Genomic DNA, 23,656 nt, shown 5'->3' with positions numbered 1-23,656 from the left:
GCTGTTGTTTTAACTCTCTGCCCTGCGCACGTCCCTGCTGTTATTCTTATCGTTTCCGGAGGACGAGCTCATCTGTGTATGTAAAAGAGCCAGATGACCTTCAGCCCCACAGCAAAGGTCAGAGTTCACCCAATGTATATTTCATTAGCAAACGGCATGGATTCAGAGAGGGAGCCACAGAAATAGATCCAAACGAAGCTCTGGGGATTTTTCCATGCTATATACACTATTAGTGCTAATTATTCGGCTCTCCACTGCCGGCAAAATGGCATTCGACATGCTTGCACAGCTCTCTCGCACAGGAAGGACACTGTTAGTCTTTCTTCGCATCTTCTGGAGGTCCAAAATAATTATTTAGTGGTAAAGCAGATTATAGACACTTACATCAGAGGCAGATAAAACCGCTTGTCTGCCTGAAAACACACAGATAAATCAACTTTTCCTTGAGAGACTTGTCCTTCGGTTGTTACGCTTCTGGATGTCACGCTCTCCCTGCCGTTGTTTTGTCCTGCGTCCCGCTGAGAGGCCATCTCTGCAGTCTTTCAAAAATACACAAGCTTTTGTGCGATAGGAAGCGCAGAGAAGGGTCTGTGTGAAAGAGCTTACAGTTCCAGTGAGTGACGCTGATTTAGCATTACAACAGAGGAGGCGGCTCTGCTTGCCTACACTTTAAAAAGTGTGTGCACACACTTGGCAAGGGGTGGAAGGGTGTGCGTTTGGGCCTGACTGGATTGATCGAGCATGGGCTTCTTTTTTTCTGCCTCCCTGGAGCCTATACTTCCTACTTCCTGTCTATCCAGGAAGAAGGCGACGAAAAGAATTCCAGAAAAGAATTACTTTGCATAGAATGCACAAGCACTGACAACACACACACACACATATATACACACACATTCCTTGGCTCATTGTGCCCAGCGAAGAGAAAAAAAAAAACCTTTGTCCCTGGTCCAATAGAGGTCCCCTCTCACCCGTATTTAGAAGACATGCTCTCACACAAACACATCCTCTCTCATTTGCATGGCAATAGCATTATTAGGGAGAGAGATGTCATGGTGACAAGAAGTTTATATGTAAGCACAAAGAGAAGTGAAGAAGAATGGAGTGCACTTTGCTGTTCATTTGACAGCCTTTAACACACACACACACACACACACACACACACATACACACACATACAGATTGTTTTTCGGCGTCTATTAACTCATTTTATAGCATACATTTCTTGTTCTGGTGAACTCCTTCTTCCACTTATTGTCACAAAATATGTTTACATGTATTCTTACAATTAATCAACAGTTTGTAGTCTTCATCTACATTTAACACAACACAGAATTTGAATATTTGAGGATTGTAATTGAATATTTGGAGGATTAAACACAACTCTAATGCCAGTTGAAGTCTGCTTAACATTAAAATCAGGGGGTAATGATGACTTTTAATTGAAAATGAAAACTTTTCTATGTATTTGAGCCTGTAATTTACTTAACAAAGGCCATTAAACTCAGTGTATTAAATGGTCAGTCTATAGGCATGCGTGAATACCTGTCAACCAAATTGACTGAAACAGTTCTACACCTCCATCATTGAATCAGTCATCTGCACATCAATAACTGTCTGGTTTAGCTCAGCTACTAAATACGACCTCCAAAGACTACATCGAATAGTACGGACTGCTGAGCGAATCATTGGTACAACGCTTCCTACTCCCCAAGAACTGTACTTATCAAGAGCGAGCAGAAGGGCTGCCAAAATCACTCTGGACCCCTCACACCCAGCACACTGCCTCTTTGAACTGTTACCTTCTGGTCGACGCTACAGAGCACCGCGCACCAGAACAGCCCGACACAGAAACAGTTTCTTCCCTCAGGCAATCCATCTCATGAACACTTGATGATAATAATTGTGGAGCCAACATCACTACTTGCCATACAGTTTTATACACATATACACTTATTTAACAACACACTTTACATGCCAATTTGCACATAACAGCTGCACATATAACGTTGTATATAGTAATAAACATGTACATACACTTGTCAATCTGTATATTTGCACTCACTACTTACTTCTATTTTTTAAAATATATTTATTATCTGTTTTTTGTCCTGTCTCTGTAATCCTGTTGCACTGTAGAAGCTTTGTCACGAAAACAAATTCCTCGTATGTGTGAACATACCTGGCAATAAAGCTCTTTCTGATTCTGATTCTGATTCTGACTTTAGAATTGTATGTTTGTGCAGTGAATAATGTGTGTATACAAACATATTCATTGTACGCTACCTGACAAAAGTCTTGTCATCAATCCCAGTTATGAGAGCTACAAATAATAACTTGACTTCTAGTTGATCATTTGGAAAAATGGCGTAAGGTAGATTTTTCAGTAGAATCATCTGTTGAACTGCATCCCAATCATCATAAATACTGCAGAAGACCTGTTGGAACCTGCATGGACCCAAGATTCTCACAGAAATCGGTCACAGAAAAAAATCATGGTTTAGGGTTATATTCAGTATGGGGGCATGCAAGAGATCTGCAGAGTGGATGGCAACATCAACAACCTGAAGTATCAAGACATTTTTGTTGGCCATTACATTACAAACCACAGTAGAGGGCAAATTATTCAGCAGGATAGCACTCCTTCTCATACTTCAGCCTCCATATCAAAGTTCCTGAAAGCAAAAAAGGTCAAGGTGCTCCAGAATTGGCCTGCCCAGTGACTGGACATGAACATTATTGAGCATGTCTGAAGAAGATGAAGGAGGAAGCATTGGAGATGAATCCAAAGAATCTAGATGAACTCTGGGAGTCCTGCAAGAACGCTTTCTTTGCCATTCCAAGTGACTATAATAATAAGTTATTTGAGTCATTGCAGAGATGTATGGACGCAGTCGTCCAAGCTCATGGGAGTCATACGCAACATTAATTCTTTCTCCACTGCACCATGACTTTATATTCTATACTGTATTTTATTTCAGTTAAGTGACAAGACTTTTGTCTGAGCAAAGTCAGACTTTACTGTCCTAATTACATAATTAAAAATCAAGTAATAAATATATTTTATTTTGATAAAATAAGCGTAATCTAGAGGACTTTGCCTTTCATATAAGCCACTTTTGATACCAAATGATCAACTCGAAGTCAAATTATTATTTGTTGTTCCTAAAAAATGGGTAGGCCTTGGATCAGACTTTTGTTAGGTAGTGTAAGGTGTTTTAGTCATTTTAGGTATTTGACAATGCTGTTGCCTGTACTGAAAAGAACAAAAACACAGTGCACTGTTATTGTGTAAACATTTAGTCTGGCTTAACAGTTAGTCTGACTTTGCACCAACCAGACGGCTAGCATTTCAGGCAGACATTATTTTAAATGTTTCAATATATTACTTGGGTTGGACTGAAAATAAAATAATGTTGATGAACCTAATGTGCCATCCAATCACAACATGGAAAATGGAGTGCAATGGAGTATGAACCGCAACTTTTTGGTCTCTGTTGCATCGCCATTATGAAAACGGACACTAGAGTATTTAATAAACCCTATTAATCTTGTTGAGAGAGCGAGTTCGTTGGTGCACTCTCTCTTTCCCAGCTCTCCCAATCAATCAGCCCAGCTCTGCTAATGTATTCATGTGAAACGCACAGCACAACTTGTTTGACAGAGCTCCAAGAAAAGAAGAATTTATGAAGTCTTTCCTTCCACCAGAGCCAATCCAAAGAAGCCCTTAGCCACTCTCGCGATCAATACCTGAGCTGGTAAATATATGATCTATAATTATATAGGGAAAACATTAGCCATATATCTGTTGTCAAGACACGGCTTGAGTGGAATTCACTGAATATGACTCATGCTGTTTGATTTGCAGAGTCGAATCTGGCCCTGTGGTATTGATAAAGAAAGCAGTCCAGAATCTGTCGAACAGGTCAGATGGAGTTGCTGGTGACACTCCTGTCTCAGTCATGATGTCATAGCTTTCACAGAAGCTGTCTTGTGAGTTCACACTTTGATGTGAAATTCTGTACTACACCGCTGACTGATGTACAAGAAGAGAGCAGGTGATTTTCCCTCTTTTTTTCATTCAGACTTATTGGCAAAAGTCATCTGTTCGCACCTTGGTGTTTGAGAATTGTATCAGGATATTATGTTGTACAAGGAACAGTCTGGGTTTTTAAGGAATATGAATAGTCTAGAAAGAGGAATGGTCATAATATTTTGGCATAATTTTGATAGCCACAAAAACAATTCCTGATTTTCTTTCAAATCTGGGTTACATTAAAACACTTGCTGTGAATATGAATAGGCCCATAATGCAAAATCTAAAACACCTCATGCTTCAACAGTATAGCCACTAATAATATGTTAATTGTATACTACTAATTGCATATTCTAGCCGATGTAATACCCTTATTTATAGGGTGTGTGTGTGTTTTAACAGCTCTACAGATAAGATAACATACACATTTAACATAAGAATTACTGTAAATTGAGTTATAAAGGGATACGCCTCACAGCGGAGAGCATGAGACTGATTCCTGAAAAACCACAGTGACAGACGAGTCTTTGCATTGATCCCATGGACCAGTATGATCGTCGCTGGTGACCTACTCACACTTACAGTTCTTCTTGACGTCCAGTGTTCTCCAGCCTCCAGCGCCTAGACGGAATCTCCGCACAGAATGTTTGGCCAGAGGAGAAATGGTCGTGCCCAACTGAGCCTGGTTTCTCTCAAGCTTTTTTCTTTCACTTTCGTCAATTGGTGAAGTTTATTCTTGCCACTGGCTTTCTTGGTTTTGGGACTTGTGGAGCTGCGCATCGATGGATTTTCTCTTCAGTGTTTGGACTTTCAGCAGAGAAATTTAAACCACACTGAACTGAACTAAACTGAACATCAACTCTTAAAACTGGACTGAAACAGTTTTAATTGACTAGAACTTCTATTTTAACCTGCTTTGACACAATCTACATTGTAAACGCGCTATAGAAATAAACATGAATTGAATTGAATATAAGCTTCACAAATCTCCAAACATTAGTCCCATTCACTTCAATTATTATTGTCTAATGCCTTTTTTTAGGAAGTAATCCAAGAGCATGTTTCAAATCGATGATTTTTTTAACATGAGCTTAACTTGTACACTATAAAATCTATATATATTCCTTCACAGATTAAAAAATTTATTAGATTTTAGTCGTGTATCTAGTAAATCAACTATTAAAAGGACCTTTGTGGTGATCATAAAAAAGTAGATTTTTCAAGCCTGGCATTGGTGTGATCCCTTTGTAGTTTAACCTTTACAGTTCAGTCGTTCCATTCAGATCACATTCACCAAGGCAGCCCTTTTTTCACGCTACGGAGAAAGGAGAGCAAATGCAGGGGGAGACAGAGCCATGTCCGGGCAGAGGCAAAGAGAGAAGGATGGAGACTTCTCTTGGTTGGGGGGAGGAGGAGGAATAAAACGTGCAATACTCTGCTTCAAAGAAACATTTCCATAATTGCCCTGTAACTTGGCCATAATGGCTGAGGAGGCTGAGAAAGGCACAATCTTTCAGATGGCTGAACGGCAAAGGCTCCCACCACCTTTCTGTCTTTTTCTCTCCCTTTCTTTCTCCGTCCTCTTCCTTTTACACCCATAACCCTCTGCCCCACTTGTTGTCTTTCAGATGGAGTGAAAGAATTCCTCTCTCTAACCTCTGTCAACAAAGGGCATGAAATTAGCGCTCTCCACAGCCCCGCCTCCTGTCCTACAGAGTGTCACTCTCTCGTTCTTTTGTCCCCAAACCTGCCAGAGAAAGAAGCCGCCGACAAACCTTCACTGCTCCGCATTTGCTTGCTTTTCTTTATAGCATTTCCTACATCCGACATGCTGCCACTGTTTAGTTTAGACTGTGAACGCTAAACATCGAGATCCTTAAGATCTCGGTGAGGTATGAACTATTCAATGGTTCTGAAGATGTTTTTGTATCATAAAACTAATCCTGGCTTTAGCAGAACAGACACTAGAGGCTGGTGTTTTTGTATCTATGTGTGTGTGTGTAAAACACGATTTGGGAGTGTAAATGTGGTTATCTCTTCTCTGAGGCTTGCAGAAGTGTTGAGATGGCCTGTAACCTCATGCACAGTGACAGTGTGGAACATGTGTCCTCTACGCTTTCACTGTTTTCCTCTATAGCCTTACAGGTCATCTAAACATGTCTGAGGAAAGGAGGAAAAAACTCTACACACTCGTTTCAGAGAAAGCCAGTGCTCTGAGCTGTGTATATATGTGTGTGTTTGTCAAGCTAACAATCAGCAGTGCCTCATAAAAGGATTAGTGACCTCCACAAAGAGAACAGGGCTCTTCAAAGCTTCTGCAGGGCTACAATAGCGCTGACATTTGTCCTGCTCAGTGCAGGGATGGGGTGTGGTGGGACATCGTCGCCACAGAGCACACTGACAGAGAGGGGTGGACAGGGGCACGGCATAGGGCTGGTCCTCTCTTTCACAGGCTGACTCTGGCCCCTTCGGCAGCCCACTCTGGTCTTCATGTCCTCCTCCGGTCCTGTCCATTCATGCAGAAGGCTCCTGATGACTCCATTGGCTGGTTTTCTCTAAAAGGGTTAGCCCTGTCTGTCCTCCCTCTCGGCATCAATGGCGAGTCAGAAAGATAGATTAGATTTGCCTTTGATTCCACTGTGTTTCATCGCTTTCCCCCATCCAAATTGGTATTTAACAAAGCATTCCTCACAGTGAGCGGTACAGCTATGTAGCTCTGTCATTGATGTAGAGGGAGAATGGTACTTGGAGATATAATGGGTTAGTGGTGGCTAATAGACTGAATTGCCATTTATTTGGAGAGTGTCAATGGCGCTGAATTTCCCACAGATGCTGCAGTTCTGCGCCGCTCAAAAGGACAGGTTATATTTATGTATTTATGCACACTGATGACATTATGCCTCTCAGCCTACTCAACCGCCCTTAATATAAACACACAATGTATTATCTTGGTGTGCCTATGTCTGCTTGTGAAGATTTTAGTTTTTGCAGTGCCATCGTATTTTGGAGAATGCTGCAAGCTAAACTTTGTGGAACCTTAAAGTTTATAGAGTTTAAAATGGTTTATTATTGTAGTTAATACAAAATGTTGATTCATTCCTTGCTCAAATTTTATATTAGAATTTTATATTATATTAAAATTCTTTATATTAGAATAAATTAAAATAATAATTTCCTATGTTTTATCTTGATAAGCAGTTTTAGCATTTGTAATAAATAATAATAAGTAGTAAAAATAATAAAATAACCTTTTAAACAAACACATTAATAAATGAAATTATTTAAGGGCGCCTCTTAACGTTTGACGTTTTTAGCTCCGTAGCAATTCACACTAACCCTCTTGTGTATCGGCAGGGGGAAAATGGGCTCCCGTTTTTAACATTGCTGGAAGCGTTGGAATAAAAAGAGGAGTCAGTGTTGATTATTGCTCATTAGCCACAAGGACATCCACTTAACTCTGAATAAATGAGTGACACTAACAGCCCCAGTCGGAATGTCCTCCGCGTAGCTCAGAGGAAAATGTTCATTAATGCTCTCCATTTGCTAAGTTGAGAAAGAAAGCAGTTGGACACGTATGGCGACATCGGTATCGGTGATTACTTTGTTTCTGGCGAGGCATTTTAATCCTTAATTTCATGCGATGATCAGAGACGCCGTGAAGCCCAGTGTCATCCTTTCAGGAGCATTTCAAATGGATTTTAATGATCAAGAGTGGCTCAGGTCCCTTAGCGCCTAATATGCACGGAATATCCTACACACCAAACAAGCATCAATATTTATGACAGACCTGAACTGGCTTGTCACTGTAAAAGGCGCGTATGTGTTATAAAAAAGTGTACTTTTTTTCGAGCTGACGATAATTCGAATATATTTTTGCTGATGAAAGTGCATGGGGAAAATCTAAGTTTTGTTTTTTTTACACAAGGGATTGTAACACAAGTTGAGTTGTAACGCCACCAGTTTAACCAATTAGAATCGAGGTTACATTGGTGAAATCAATATTATTCGATCACCATCTTCCTGAGGTAAATGCAAAGTAACACAAATTAACAAAGCTTATTAAACAAAAAAATAAATATACAATTAAAGGTAACAAAGAATACAATAAGTTGTGAAATCCAAATGAGTGTGATTGATACGTTTAAGTTGTTTATAACTAATTTAATAGGTTAAGCTGTACGCCTAAAAAACTAAGTTTATTTACGCGTTTTTGTATTAAAATGCTCAAAACAGCATTGGTGAGTATGTTGGTGTCGCAATTAGGCTTCTACAACAAATAAGATTACGACAATAATAATAATAATAATAATAATAATAATAACAATAATAATAATAATAATGTTTGAACAGAATGTAGGCTTTACTAATTTACACAATGCTAAGTAATATAGGCTGTGCTTCTATTTCTAAACTACTTTAATCTAATGAAGATATGATACATTTATGGATAGGCTACTATTGCAGTATCCACAAGCAAAAAAAAAAGTTTGATATGTTTAGACAAATGTGCTACAACATTCTCCGTTCTCTCAGTGCGCATTATCAAAGGAAAGGGCTTGGCTAAGTGACCACATACTAATGTATAATTTAATAACAGCCTAATATCATAGCGAGTGTATGCAGACTTTGTATGATCGCCGTGGTGCGTGGTGGCAGTGCGTCTTCTGTCTGTAGAAGTTGTAAACGCAAGCCTGTTTGCCACTAGCCTCGCGCTCTCCCTCTTGACCTGCACGGTGCTCATAAGAGGGTCAGCGCTGATTGGAGAATGTTGGTCACTCGCGCGCTGTGCCACTTTCTGCGCTCTAACTGGTGGCGCTCTTCCGACTGAGAGCCAGAACGATGATTACATCAATCAGTGTCACAAACGTCACGCAGCGTTTTATGAATATTCATAACCAGCTCTTAGTTTGTCTGAACGAAATCTCAAAGACATGGGCTAATTGAATAGGCTTAGTAATATAAAATCTTATAATAAACGAACAGGCATCGAACACGAGGAATTCTGTTTTATTAGCTCCGGACAGAGCTGCGTTTTCTTGCTTTTATAGGCTGCAATGGTTTGTAAGTGTATAAGAGAGGCAGAGGCGTATTTAATGACAATACGCTGTGTACACTGAATTTTTATATATATATATATATATATTGTATATATATATATATATATATATATATATATATATATATATATATATATATATATATATATATATATATATATATATATACACAATTTTGGTAGTAAACAATTTCTGGGTTGTTTAAAGTCAGCTTAGGTAAATGCAACAATTTGCAATAAACCTTCATATAAGTTGACCGTACTGGGGGAATTTGTGCTCGGTTAAGTGATGTGACAGGCTAGACTTTTTAAAAATTGTAATTATTCTTAAACGTTATTTTTTATGTAGCTTGGTTGTGGTGTGTTAGAATTGTTAGTGTAAAAAATACCGAAGGTTGTTTTGCTTTTGAATGTTGCGAAAATAGTCTACTTTTATTGTTTGATTTTCCTTAGAGCCTATGAATTTGTTTTTGACATTTGGCCTACTGATTATTTTTCCCTTATTTATTCATTGCGCTTTGCGGAATATGGTCTACATGATGTAATTTTGTCTGAACAGTGTCATAATATTAATCCAGACTATTTTCTCATTGGGAGATGGCTCGAATTACATTGCTTAAGATTTGTATAAGCTACAAGCAAACCTAACAAATAAACGATCACAAAAATATACGTGGTTTATCTTCTAAGATAAATAATATAAATGAAAGATTATGATAAAAATGGCCCATATCGTGTCATGGCCGCTCAGAGTGGACTGTAGAGGGAGCTCCAACTCTAAATTTCTTCAAACTTTGAAACCCCTTAAACAAAGCTGCTGCCATGCAAATCAACTTCAAGAGGGAAAACACACATAAATAAATAATTTCGCAGTATCGAAGGCATATGGCAAGCAGCACAACATCAATGTCCTAGAATTCATTAGATTTTTAAAAGGCAGAATCTAAAAAAAATATAAATAGTTGAGATTACATTAAGCATCTGTACAGAGGAAACCGTTTAACTTTCTTTTGCGTGGTTTTCCTCTTCAAAGAAGAAAATATTCAATTCTCATTACAGTAAAATTGAGTTGTATGCTATTTCAACCCAATATAAATGAAATAATTATTCATTTCATATTGGCTGTTCCGCCTCGATGGGGATAATCCCCATCCATTAATATCCAAATGCGCGATTCAAGAAGGAGCTAATTACAGTTAAGTCCCTGAAATAGGAAAATACTCGAAATCCTTCGTTTCAGAGCTCATAACCTCGAGTTAACGTTTCCCATGCCTTTCAAAACACAAACGGTAACCATTTCCGAACAGAAAAGCTTACAACATGGCATTTCATATCATTTACAATATTTACACTCCACACTGTTTAAAAAAAAGAGTGACGGTAAAGTTGCAGCGGTTCATTTATTAGCCAAAATATAGACTTTCTTGTACAATTTCGGATCACAAGTATATACATTTTCTTTACGTTATATACAAAAAAACATTTCAACATCAAATCCTCACAGAGCTTACAAAAGAAAATGGGACTCACAGACTACTTGGCCTGACAGCATTAACATCAGCCATTGTACACAGGACATGCTTACAATGTAAGTATACAGAAGTGAGTTATTTTTATTTTACATTCCTTACACAGGTTAAAATGTGAAGTAAACAAAAAGGGAGAAAAGCCTACGAGGACGAGAGGGCGGATAATACCATGGCAGCTTCGAGTTGGTTCTGGGGCCTATGGGGATATAAAAGGGAAACATGAAAAACACGGGGCCAATACAAAACTAAATCTGCAAGCAGTTTAACACAATGTTTCTTTTTTTAAAATCAACATTCTGATACTATATCGCATCGACGCATTGGAAATTTATTAGTTTGACATATGGGTTTATTGCACAAGCACAATATTAAAATTGTTTAAACCACGGTATAAGTACCCGAGCGCGTGACACAGCCATGCATGAACATTAAGTGATCTTCAAATGTTATCTAAAAAAATAAAATAAAATATAAACACGCTAAATTAAAGTGATGGACAGATAATGTTAGATCTCCACTCTTACCGTCTTTGAACAGGATGGAAGGCTGTTTTTAACAACTTTTTTTCTGCTTCCAAGGCACTAGATCTTTCTGAAATAATAAAATCAGTAACAACAAGAAACAAATCAATGTAAATGCCAATTTATTAATAAAATTCTTACTATTTTAAAAAGCAGAGTCTTTTTAAAAATATATTACAGCCAGTGGTCGAGAAAAGTTTGCGGCCTAGAAATATCCAAATTCGCACACTCTTACACACCTTTTAAAAAGGCAACTAAAAACCTGTTCCCACACATTCAAATGAACAGATATTTGAGTATTCGAAAAGAGAAAAAAGAAGGAAAACCAATATATAGGTATATATCAGATAAGTACTCTCCACTAGACATTTGCATTTCAAGTATATAATTTTTTTTTTTCACTTGAAGGTTTCACAGTAGTGATCAAATGAAAATGGATGCAGGGACGAATAAGAATGGTGCGTCTCTCCAGTCTGTCAGTACAGTCTTAATGATGTTAATAAAAAGCAATAATTGCACATCTCTGCGCTTCTCAGTGTGGGTGACATGTACCTGTGACTGTGGACTCGGAGTTTTGACTCCTGTCCTCTGCTTGTCTGCTGTACAGGGCAAGGCCATTCGCCGAAGCCTGGTTACTGAGTCCTAAGTAGTGGTTAGAGTTCAGCAAGGCGAGCTGGTGTGCGGTGAAACCCCGATTTGTCCAGCTCTGGATTTTCCCTACGGGACACGAAAGGAGTCTATGAGGAGTGATGATGGTCTGAGTGGCCGACACAGCGGAAGTCCCGTTCATCAGAGGAGATTTTCGTGGATTGTCTGGAGTTGTGGCAGTCTCTGCCAAAGACCAGATCTTAGGTTTTGGAGCCGGAGGTGGGTTGTTTTCTGAGGGCGGAGAGTTAATAATGGCCTGGTTGATTTTGACCGGCTCGCCGTTGGCCTGTTCTAAGCTGTTGTGGTGGAGGTGATGGTGATGACTGTGGTGGTGAAAGTGCTCTGCGCGGTCGCCGTGAATTTCTTTACCGTCTTTCACCATCGCTTTGAACAACCTTTGCTCCGGCCCTTGTAAATCCTCATAGCCGTCTGAAATTTCAGAGTCGCTCCTGCCATCCAGTTTCAAATCAGAATGAAGTTCGTCCTGCTCGTCTAAATCGTCCTTATTCTCAATATTCTCCGTGTCGATATTCTCCAAATCGATTTCCTCCTCGTCCTCGCGTTTGTCTCCGTCATCTCCCTCGTGATCGCTGTTGTAAACATTTCCTTCTTCGTCCGTGCGACTCCGTGGGGTCCAAGTCATCTTGTTCTCCTTCTTTAGCCTCCTCCTGGCGTTGGCAAACCAGGTGGACACTTGAGTGAGGGTCATTTTAGTGATGATGGCCAGCATGATCTTCTCGCCTTTGGTGGGATATGGGTTTTTCCGGTGCTCGCTTAGCCAGGCCTTGAGCGTGCTGGTGCTCTCCCTGGTGGCATTTTTGGGTCTGGAAGGGTCTCCGAACTGGTACTGACCATATGGGTAAAAAGCAGGATGATGATGAGCAAATCCAGGATGCTGGACGCCCGGGCTGTCCTTTAATTCGTACTGTGCACCCTTAAAAACACAGAACATTGATTCAACATTAGTGTAATTCCATATTACTATAATTGGCCTGACCTGGATGTATTGTTTAATAATATATTAACTCTGTAAATAATTATTAATTCTGTAAATTTCATTGGGCTTATGAACTGTAATAAATTATTTAATAACTTGTTTTCAATGCATTCAGATAAATTATTTCACAATGACAATATATATATATATATATATATATATATATATATATATATATATATATATATATATATATATATATATAATTGTGGATATTTTAATATGCACATCTGAAGACGTAGGCTAATAAAAAAATAGTTTAGCCGTTTTAATTGATTGCAATTCATTAACATCACAATAACACGCACTCTTCGCTTATTTTTGTTTTAAACAGCTATTTATTATTTATAACTTTTTAAAACTTTTTTGTCTTTACAAACGTACAAAAGCAAAGTTCACAACTATTTAGTAAATCCAGCAGTCGGTAGTGATTGGTACAGAAACACGAATTGAAGTATTTGGTAAAGTATTCAGCCGTGGCATATACGTTAAACATGTTTTAAGCAGTTAATTTTATTTGGGTTATTAAAGTAAGATAAAAAAAATCACACGAAAATAAAATGATTACTCACCAGTTGGTTGAAAATGGACAGATCATTTGAATAAGGAAGAAAAGCTCCATAGCTTTGTGCGGCAGCGAAAGGTGATCCGTACATAGTAGAGAGAACATTAGAAAGCGCCCCGGACGGGCTCAGGTCTGTCCCGGCTCGGGCACTGCCTATCCCCTGCCTGTCCTGCGAGTATATGGGTCGGATGTACTGATATCCCAGCTGTGGGAAAGACATTGTTGTGGAGAAAGTCTACTGGAGTCACAAAAAGCGGCGAATCGCCCTCTTGGTGCGCACCACGATATCCACTTTACAGTGAGTACAAAGTGTCAGGGAAGTCTATATTTCCTCCGAAAGAGCCAGTGTAAACGATCCGATTGCGCTTTCCTCCCTTACTTCCCTATTGATCTGAATGGACTAAGGTCAGGTCCTTACAGATTGCTTTAGATTATTGGAACTCCTTTTTGTGATTGACATTTTTAGTCGTTCAGAAGCTCCTCCTATTTCTCAAGTCTCACCCCCACTTACACAGCCTCTCTCTCTTTCTCTCTCCCTCCCTCTCTTTCTCTCTCCCCCTCTCTCTCCGCTCCTGCTCTCCGTCTGGATAAGTCCTCTGACGTCGCCATCTCTTATTTGAATGAGTTTCAAATCTCATTTTATGGCTCGCCAATCATTTCATTTGTTATTTGTTCGCGGCTTCAGCCCTTTCCATTTTTTTTTGTGTTACTTCTCAAAAATTTTGATCATCCACAAAATGGTAAATATTTTATTCTTGAGTCGTTAACGTCCCGCATATCTTTTGTGTCTTTCATTTAGTCCGTCTCTTTCATGCATGTGAAACGAAGAACTTTAAAGTGTAGGCTATGTCGGAGAGTTCAGACAGAATTTTGTTTGCTCTGACAAAATACTGAAGGAAAACCTTGTACGAAGAGCGTTTTAGTTCATCTTACACGGAACAAGGCAGTCGAGGTGCTCTGACGCCTTTAGTGTGTGAACCATCAAAACATTGGCATTTTACCGTTCGCCTTCAGAGTAAGTTAACAAGAAACGAAAAGCCTAAAAAGCAGCACATTTATTTTTAATGTAAAAAAATACTAAATTAAAATTTAGAGTGGTACATTTACCTGTTAACTTAATATTATTACAACTCTTATTATTATTACTCTTATTATTAATATTTGTATGTCATGTAAGTAATATAGTTAAACTGTCAGTCTTCTGGGCATTTTTGATGTATTAAATTATAATCGCAAATGTTTCAATTGCATTCATGTGTAAAATCTTCTGTTCTTAAAAAACATATTTTGAGCGATTAACCTACCGGATTACTCTACAGATCGACAGATATCCACTGAAAAGATCTGATATAATCCGCTCCCTTCTGTAAATAATACGGATTAAAACAAAGGACGATGATCACGATTGAAATTCCTTGAATCAATATATGAAAATATGCAGGAAACATCCATAATCGTATTATGCCTCTAGTCTAGTGTCATCATATGTCTGCTAATCGTCTTCCAAACAACGGCACCGATTAGTGCTTTAACGAGTTTCATTTATTTGAATATAGGATGCCTAAATCTCAATTCAGTAATGAAAGATTAGGGCAAATCAACTTCGGTTTGGATTTACTGAAGTGGTTTCCAAGAACGTAATGTTCCTCTTAAACCTACCATCTGCTTTTAAAGAGATATTGTTATAGCATCCTATAATATCTGGAATGGCATTTGTATTGGCTCTTTGCTTATTTAGGGACTCCCAGATTTCCATGTTCTCTTTACCACGTGCCTGCTGTTTTGACGTCTAACAATGCAGGATTACGGGGTTATTAATTAGAACAGCGGTCTGATGCCATTCAAAACGCATGGTAATAACTACATAACCGTCAATAACACCCACACGGACCTGCAGAGCTAACAAGAGCTCTCAGCCCACCCGGCTGACCCCACAGCACTGCGCCATCTGGGACAATGCAAAGTACAGCTAACGCTCTTCGTTTCAAGCAGTCTGATTTTCCTTTCAGTCATATTTCACGTTGATTTTACCAACAAATATTGGCTGTTATTTTGATGCATACTAACTGTTTTCAAACAGCGTATTTGGTGAAGCATATAGGACGCACGGTGGGAAGGATAAGCGTGCGTGTTAGAGTCCGCCCTGCAGCGCTCTGAGTTCGGATGGACACGTGTCTCATCCCGGGACCTGTCAGGGCCTCAAGGTTTGCCTCTGATTTATTGGCCCAATCAAATACACATGCACTAACTTAACACTTTCACACTGACCCAGGAAACTGGCACAGCCATAAAAGCATTAGGACGGTGTTTTCTTCCTGCCTTCTTCTCCCACCTCTTGGAAGCCCCTGTAACAATGCAAATTAAGTGACTAACCATGATAAAACTATACTACTACTACTAATAATAATTACTTTTATAATCAGTGCTTTATAATAACAATAAAAGCACACCAATAAATTGTATCTATATTATTAGTTTCTATATACCAATATAAACTGATTTATATATATATTTTTTTAATTTTAGCATGACTCCATTAAACGCAGACCAGCATTTCAAAGCACCGCACTAATATCACGTGTATAAATAGGGCAATCTTGGATGTGTGACTTGAGGGATGATTTCTGTGACTCCTTTACCAGCAATTATGCAGATGACACCATTTCGCATTCTCCAACACGCATCCAAATAAACAAGCAGAGACGTTGCGCTCAAAAGCGTTTCCTTATGCAATACACAAGATGCCTGCGACAGCGCTGATCAAAGACTTCAAGCAGGGGCTCTTCAAATTACACCTCTGAATCAGCTCTATAATGCCAAGGCGACAGAAAACAAGTAACACATATCCCATCGCACATGGTCTTTTAAAGGGGCTTTTCTGATCCGATCTGTTAATTGAGGTGACAAAGGATTTAAAAAGAAAACACACTTAATGACCTTTGATGTGTATGGTGTATTCGACAGGGGGGAGGAATGAGAAATATGTGTGTGTGTGAAAAAAAGTGTCACTGGCCCAAATCACATTTTCTTTAACAGCTCTGGCAAACAGGATTTTATTTGGTTAGTTCTCAATATGAGTCTAGAAAGGAAATCAATTTGTCGGTTCTGTAAGAATTTTGCATCAAACATTAGGTTACACTAAAGGTGATAAAACAGATTTATCTTCATAAAGCTACAGAATAAGCATATGCTGCTTTGGTCTAAAAAACAAAAACAAAACAGAATTTCTTGTTTTTTTTTTTAAATACAAACGGGTTCCAAATTATTTTACATTAACTTTCGTCAGTTTTCACGATTTTAACTAAACAGCAATACATTAAAAACACACACTCCCCACTTGTATTAGATTTAGCGCACTGATATTTGTTATTTTCCTATTCACAACATTTATATGTATGCTTAAAAATATATAAATACATTTATACTGACGTGTAAAATCACTGAGGAAATTTAATGCAAAAATTTAAAGGTTTTCAAAAATGAACTCAGGAGCAAGTATACTTCCTGAATATGTTTAAAGTTTAATTTTTACTGTTAGCATAATTTGACTAATGTTATTTTAATTAGGTTTCTCCAATCAATCGTGTCTATTAAATAGATAACTTGCACTGGAGGAGAAAGTGACGAGTTTTGAACTGTTCCCTGGGCACACACAGCAATTTGGAGCAAATTAAGAGTAGTCAATGGACTGCAACTTATTAAAACGCTTTAACAAATTGTATCAAACACCAAATTCAAACGGCGACGTCTGTTTTAACCCTTCATTAACCAGAGGACCAAAAGCTCCATCAGGACCAACCTTGTTGTCCGACCGAACATCTACAGGTGGTTTAGATTACACATACTGGCGTCTGTGTACTGTGGGGATTTTCATAACCTTTACGGAACGCAGGCGGATTTAGACCTCTTGTTTTTAAAATAACAAGGGGCCCAAATAGAAAGAGGTAGAAAAGTTTTCTACCTGTTCTAATCGTATAAATGTTAATATGTCTAATATAATACCTTGTGTAGCCTATGGCAATTCATACAGCACAGCCGAAAAAGGAAGAAAAAAACATTTTCCTCAACTCCAGTCTATTAAGTCACCGCTGAAGTCTGTGTGCTGAGGTTGCTTAAACCTGGAGGGACTTATTCTCGATTGTTTCATCGCCTGTGATACGGGCCAGGCGTATAGTCGGAGCAGCGTGGTCATAAAGTGGGAATTTGGATTTGGTAAATTGCGCAGCCAGGGCCGGCCACGCGCAGTAATTGATTGAGAAGGTCAGAGCGCGCGCTGCCCAGCCTTTACGCGCTGCTTTGGTAAATATTTTGATGGCGGTCTAGCGCGGGCTTCGAGTTGTTCTATTAGCAAGGCAGGGTCACTTTCATTTATCGGTATTTGCCAACATCTGCCCTCTCAGCAAAGAGTGCACACACCTACAAGTTCTGTTTTTCGTCTGTTGCCTTTTAGAGTAAATGTGTACAGAAGGATTAGTTTTCTTTTTTATTATTATTTGTATTTATTTTAACTATAAATTATATATATATAAAGACAACACTGGGTGTATAATAATAATAAATAATCAAATAATAAATAATCAAACTAATAATACTACTACTAATAATAAAGGCAGTTCTATCAGTTTTGAAAAATAATGAACAAAAATAATATAATAATTACTTCCATAGTAAAACTCAAATATATATAATAATTTTTATTATTACTTACCATTATTATACACCCAGTACTGTCTTTATAATTTGCATATTTGCCACATGCATGTATTCTGTGCTGCTGCCAGCCCTTCTCTGCGTGGTTGTCTCCTGTATCAGTAACAAAGCAGCCATTGATTTTATGGTAAAGTCACTTTGCAAAGGGAATGAGTTCCTGTGGCCGGGGATATCAGTGTGTTACACGGGTATAGCCCAGGTAACAAGATGAGCATTGATTCAGCATTACAGCTGATCAATACTGAAATAAGTAACTTCAGGCCTGAATTAAAATACAAGTTGGAGCTTGCTTTGCTGCTGTCAGTTTACGGTGAAGTGACAGAAAGACACACAGGAACAAGACTTAGTGTGTGAGAGAGCGAGAGAGAGTGAGAGAGAGAGAGAGAGAGGGGAACAAGTGTGTGTGTCTGTGCATGTGTTTCTCTGTGTGTGTGTGTGTGTGTGTGTGTGTGTGTGTGTGTGTGTGTGTGTGCGTGTGTGTGTGAGAGAGAGAGAGAGAGAGGGCAATCTCCAAATTCCAGATTATTTTCTGTTATGATGATAGAGTGGAATTCAGTTGTGTTGGCAATAAAACTGTCATCTGTGCATATGCAAAATAAAGAGATAATGTAGTAGACAATTTCAAACGTATGTTAATAGTAATGACTGTAAACAATAGTTAATTCTTCGTGGTGACACATGTCAACTCCTTCTGGTTTCAAAACTAATTCAGTCAGCACTATCTCATAATACATCACAAAAAAATCTTTAGTTCTTTGATGACGGCGAACAACTTGTACTACTAAAACACTTGCTTTTAGAGAAATCATTTGATGAAGTGAACACCATATTCCAGTGAATTGAATATTCAAAAGCCAAATAATGCCAGTTTGTGATGGTATCAATACTAATTCAGTCAGCACTATCTCACAATGAACCACTAAGGTAATCTTTAGAATTTAACTTCTACAGTGACTAAACCTTTTGTGCTAAAATAATTCATCATTTGATGAAGTGAACAGAATACATGAAGCACCCAAAAGTTTATTGCATGGCATCAATCGCAAGCTGAAGGCAGCCACTCAGAAATTTTTGTATTTATCTGTACTATTTTATTTTATTTATTCATTCATTTTTTTCTTCTAGAAACTGTGCCTGAAGCAAGATGTCTCTAACGTCCAGACGACAGGCTTCCCAAGTGTCATACTGAGCTGCTGGACAGAGCATACACACATAATAAACACATGTTACAACAACCACAACTCATTCTGCAAAAAATATACATGTTTTATGTTACTTTAGCATATTAAAGTTTTACAAAATTGATCTAGGTGTTTTAAGTCATTTTAATATAATGCAAGTTGAAATTACTGAATTGGATTCAACATAAAGATTCAATGCAGTAACCTTTTTTTTACAATGTAGTAGTTATTTGTAGAAAGTAGTGATTTGAAGCTAATTCAAAGAAACTGAGTGATCTGCTAATAATCTAAATGTTGTTTTCAATTGAAGATCACCAATTGCAAGCTCACCATCTCTGTGTTTTTGTCTCCAGCTGCTGTAGCAGGTTTGTATGTAGCTGCAGGAGAAGCAGCTGTACTAACACAGAGGCCCCTATCCACCCAGAGGCACTGATAACCCTGCGGGAAGAATAGCTCAGTCTACATATTGATGCGTCCTCAAATAAAGTCAAGTAGGTTTTCAAAGATAGCATGCTTATACCAGTTCAGCCTCTTGAAGAAAAAAATGCAAGCTTGTCTTTTTTCCTTCTTCTTCATTATTTTTCAACACTGGTTAATGGCAGATAGAAGTGCCTGTGTTTTATCAGGTCTAGACTGAATAGCATTATGGCCTTCCTTGTGTATGTGTGTAATCAGTAATATTGAGTGGCACAGCATGCCAACACACTGAGGTCAGTGCAGTTTATACTGCCAGCACTTTTACTCAGCATGCAGTTAGTGATATGACATAGACCTCTAAGCACTGTCCTCATGTACACACTCCAGTAAAAGTGTGTGGACGTGTGTGTGTGTGGTACAGTCATGTAAATAAAAGTAGATCTTGCATCTTATATACATTTTTTTGTTGTTATTTTAGCTGTAAACTAAATTATTATTTTGTTGTTGTTGTTGCTAAAATAAATGTTCTAAAATTAACTTGATCCTTTTGCTTTTTGGAAACATAAAATTAAGTTAGTTTATTTTATTCCAGGTGGTTGTAGTTTTATTTAATTATTATAGCTTATATGAGTCAAGAAAAAGTCAAGTTTTTGTATTCGCATCCAATTAAATCAGTGTTTCTCAACCACGTTCCTGGAGGACCACTAGCTCTGCACATTTTCCATGTCTCCTTAACCAAACACACCCGATTCAGATCATTGGCTCATTAGCAGAGACTGAAAGACCTATAATGGGTGTGATAGACAAAGGAGACATCTAAAACGTGCAGTGTTGGTGGTCCTCCAGGAACGTGGTTGAGAAACACTGAATTAAATTAGCAAATGTTATTTTATATATACAGAAAACATGACAATAAGTGTCTATGTTTTGATGAACTTTTGTTTAAAAATGTCTGTAGTTAAATAATGCTACATCATTCAGTATTATATTAGGTGTATTTACATACCTATATTTAAAAAAAACAATTATGAAAATCCCTAAAACTGGAGCTTTTTAATAGTTTTCATAAATGTTTTTTATGCAAATAAACCTGATATAATGCGGAAGGATGTAGCATTATTTTACTCAATTTTAGACATTTGTTTTAACAAAGGTGAATCAAAACATCAAAGTAGACACTAATTCTACTTCACTCTGTATATATAAAATAACACTTGCTAATTAAATTGGTTGTGGATACAAAAGTGAAATCAGGTGCATTTACATATACTTACATTATAGGTAAAACCTACATTAAAAACAATTATGAAGATCCCTAAAACTGGAGCTTTTTAAGTTGTCATAAAACATGTTTTTACATTGAGTATTGAGTTCAATTGCAAAAAAATAAATAAGAAATCTCAATTCTCAACTTAGTTATTATTAGTTATCTGTTTTTGCAAATTAACTATTCAAATGATTAAAAGCATTGCTAAAATATTGTCAAACCTTGCCAATTAAAAGATAGTGGCAAAATCTAACGATTTAAAAGTCTTTTAATGAGTCATCATGTCATACATATGCATGGCATAATTTGTTAGTATATAAACATTGCTTATTGACATATCAATGGGTAAAATATTAATGGTAAAAATGTATGACAGTCATTACTTTTATATTGTTATTATTTTAATTATATGTATATAACTGTTATATTATACATAATTGTCCATAATAAATTTATATTATTACTACTATCTATTGATTATTATTATTATGATTATTATAGGGTGTCACGGTCGTGCAGTGGGTAGCATGATTGCCTCACAGCAAGGTCGCTGGTTCAGTTGGCATTTCTGTGTGGAGTTTGCATGTTCTATTAGTGTTCGCGTGGGTTTCCTCCGGGTGCTCCAGTTTCCCCGACAGTCCAAAGACATGTGTTGTAGGTGAACTGGGTAAGCTAACTTGTCCGTAGTGTATGTGTGTGACTGAGTGTGCTTGGAGGTTTCCCAGTGATGGGTTGCAGCTGGAAGGGCATTCGCTGTGTAAAACATATGCTGGATAAGTTGGCAGTTCATTCCACTGTGGCGACCCCAGATTAATAAAAGGACTAAAATGAATAAATGATTATTATTGTTTTTTTTTTACAACAGCATATGACATATAGGTTTTTTAATCTGTTTTTTCACCTTTATTTTTGTTTCTTCATTTAAATGTTTAAAACATGCCAGTACCGGGATCAAGGAAAGCAGCCATTAGTAATAAACCGAAACACAATGACCGTTTTCTGGAGTCCTCAGACCTTGGGATAACAAGATTGCTCCTTTTCTTTTGTGTGCAGTCGAGTGTAATTGTTTGTAGATTTAGCTTTCAGAGTTGACTTGTGAAATTGAGCAAATGTTAACCCACTTTATTTCTCTCTGTGTGTGTACGCATGTGTTTGTGTATTTGGGGCCATTTGTTACCTTGTGAGCAGTGGAGCAGCAATGGACTCAGCTGGTAGGTCACTCCACTGTGACCCAGTGATGATTACATACACACACAGACACACACTCCCCTAATTCCCCTTTCATACACACAGCTTGGGAAGAGCTGCCAGATTTTCAGAACAATGCCACCCTCATCATCACCAATAACGCCTCTCTCCTCCTCAGAATCATCCCAGATCCCAACACGCCTCTGTATTATCCTCACATATCAATGTCTGTTGTGGCTGGCCCTGTCAGAAGCTTAGCATGTGTGCAATCAAATCACTTCCTTCTGTATCCTGCAGATTACGAAAAGCGATTAATGATTACACGCAGCACCAAACTGAAACATCTGAGGGGGTGAATTAACCTGGGCGAGAGGTTTTACAGAGCTACACAGATTGATGTTGAGCATGGCGAATGGATATCCAAGTTGTGTCCCAGATGACGCATTATGTACTCTACTGTCTTGTGTTCAAATTTTCAAAGGTTATTTTGCGTGCGTGCATGCATTATGTGTCTTTCCACAGTTTTTGCTTCATATTAGGCTTTTTGTATAAACAAATTACTCACTACACAAAAGAAATTTAATTATAATAATATTAGCAATAATATATCATGTGTATAAACAAATTACCCACACGGCTGCACAGTGGCACAGTGGGTAGCACAATCGCCTCACAGCAAGATGGTGGCTAGTTCGAGCCTCGGCTGGGTCAGTTGGCGTTTCTGTGTGGAGTTTGCATGTTCTCCCCGTGTTTGTGTGGGTTTCCTCCTGGTGCTCCAGTTTCCCCCACAGTCCGAAAACATGCACTATAGGTGAATTGGGTAAGATAAAAATCATCCGTAATGTATGAGTGTGTATAGATGTTTCCCAGTGATGGGTTGCAGCTGGAGGGGCATCCTCTGCGTAAAACATATGCAGGATAAGTTGGTGGTTCATTCCGCTGGTGGCGACCCCAGATTAATAAAGGGAATAAGCCGAAAAAAAGAAAAAATGAAATTACCCACACTACAAAAAAAAAAAGAAATACTATTATTATAAAATTAGGCGGTTCATTCCGCGGTGGTGATCCCTGATTAATAAAGGGAATAAGCCGAAAAAAAGAAAAAATGAAATTACCCACACTACAAAAAAAAAAAAGAAATACTATTATTATAAAATTAGGCGGTTCATTCCGCGGTGGCGATCCCTGATTAATAATGGGACTAAGCCAAAAAGAAAATGAATGAATTAACAGATATATTATTATTATTATTATTTGGGCGGCAAGGTGGCTCAGTGATTAGCACTGTCGCCTCACAGCAAGAAGGTCGCTGGTTCAAGTCCCGGCTGAGTCAGTTGGCATTTCTGTGTGGAGTTCTCCTCGTGTTCGCATGGGTTTCCTTTGGGTGCTCCGGTTTTCCGCACAGTCCAAAGACATGCGCTATAGGTGAATTGAATAAACTAAATTGGCTGTAGTGTATGTGTGTGAATAAGTGTGTATGGATGTTTCCCAGTATGTAAAACATATGCTAGATAAGTTGGTGGTTCATTCCGCTGTGGCGACCC

General features: G+C 38.1%; 1 protein-coding gene and 1 long non-coding RNA gene across 2 annotated transcripts; one reads left to right on the top strand and one right to left on the bottom strand.

The window, feature by feature from the left end:
* Positions 1 to 10,470: 10,470 nt before the first annotated feature.
* irx3a (iroquois homeobox 3a) lies at positions 10,471 to 13,804 on the bottom strand. Its single transcript, XM_056461780.1, has 4 exons — positions 13,357 to 13,804; positions 11,692 to 12,721; positions 11,143 to 11,209; positions 10,471 to 10,814 (listed from the first exon to the last, which is right to left on the bottom strand). The coding sequence occupies exons 1-4, from the start codon at positions 13,567 to 13,569 to the stop codon at positions 10,760 to 10,762; spliced, it is 1,365 nt and encodes a 454-aa protein (XP_056317755.1). The 5' UTR covers positions 13,570 to 13,804; the 3' UTR covers positions 10,471 to 10,759.
* A 145-nt stretch (positions 13,805 to 13,949) lies between these two features.
* On the top strand, positions 13,950 to 22,671 carry LOC130232888 (uncharacterized). The gene is made up of 6 exons (XR_008838142.1): positions 13,950 to 14,089; positions 15,430 to 15,553; positions 19,185 to 19,731; positions 21,426 to 21,591; positions 22,113 to 22,135; positions 22,410 to 22,671. It is a non-coding gene; the product is annotated as an uncharacterized LOC130232888 (long non-coding RNA).
* Positions 22,672 to 23,656: the final 985 nt, after the last annotated feature.

The sequence above is a fragment of the Danio aesculapii genome, chromosome 7, assembly GCF_903798145.1.
Source record: "Danio aesculapii chromosome 7, fDanAes4.1, whole genome shotgun sequence".
Taxonomy (NCBI): Eukaryota; Metazoa; Chordata; class Actinopteri; order Cypriniformes; family Danionidae; genus Danio; species Danio aesculapii.
The sequence above is the reverse complement of the archived record's forward strand: the minus strand, read 5'-3'. Positions and strand labels throughout refer to the sequence as shown.

Bases quoted from the DNA above. Each gene is read 5' to 3' on its own strand.
- irx3a (XM_056461780.1), bottom strand. From the start codon at position 13,569: ATGTCTTTCCCACAGCTGGGATATCAGTACATCCGACCCATATACTCG. The intron at 11,210-11,691 runs GTACATGTCACC...TTATTATTTCAG, and splicing joins CTCCGAGTCCACAGTCACAG to AAAGATCTAGTGCCTTGGAA. The intron at 10,815-11,142 runs GTAAGAGTGGAG...ATATCCCCATAG, and splicing joins TTCCATCCTGTTCAAAGACG to GCCCCAGAACCAACTCGAAG.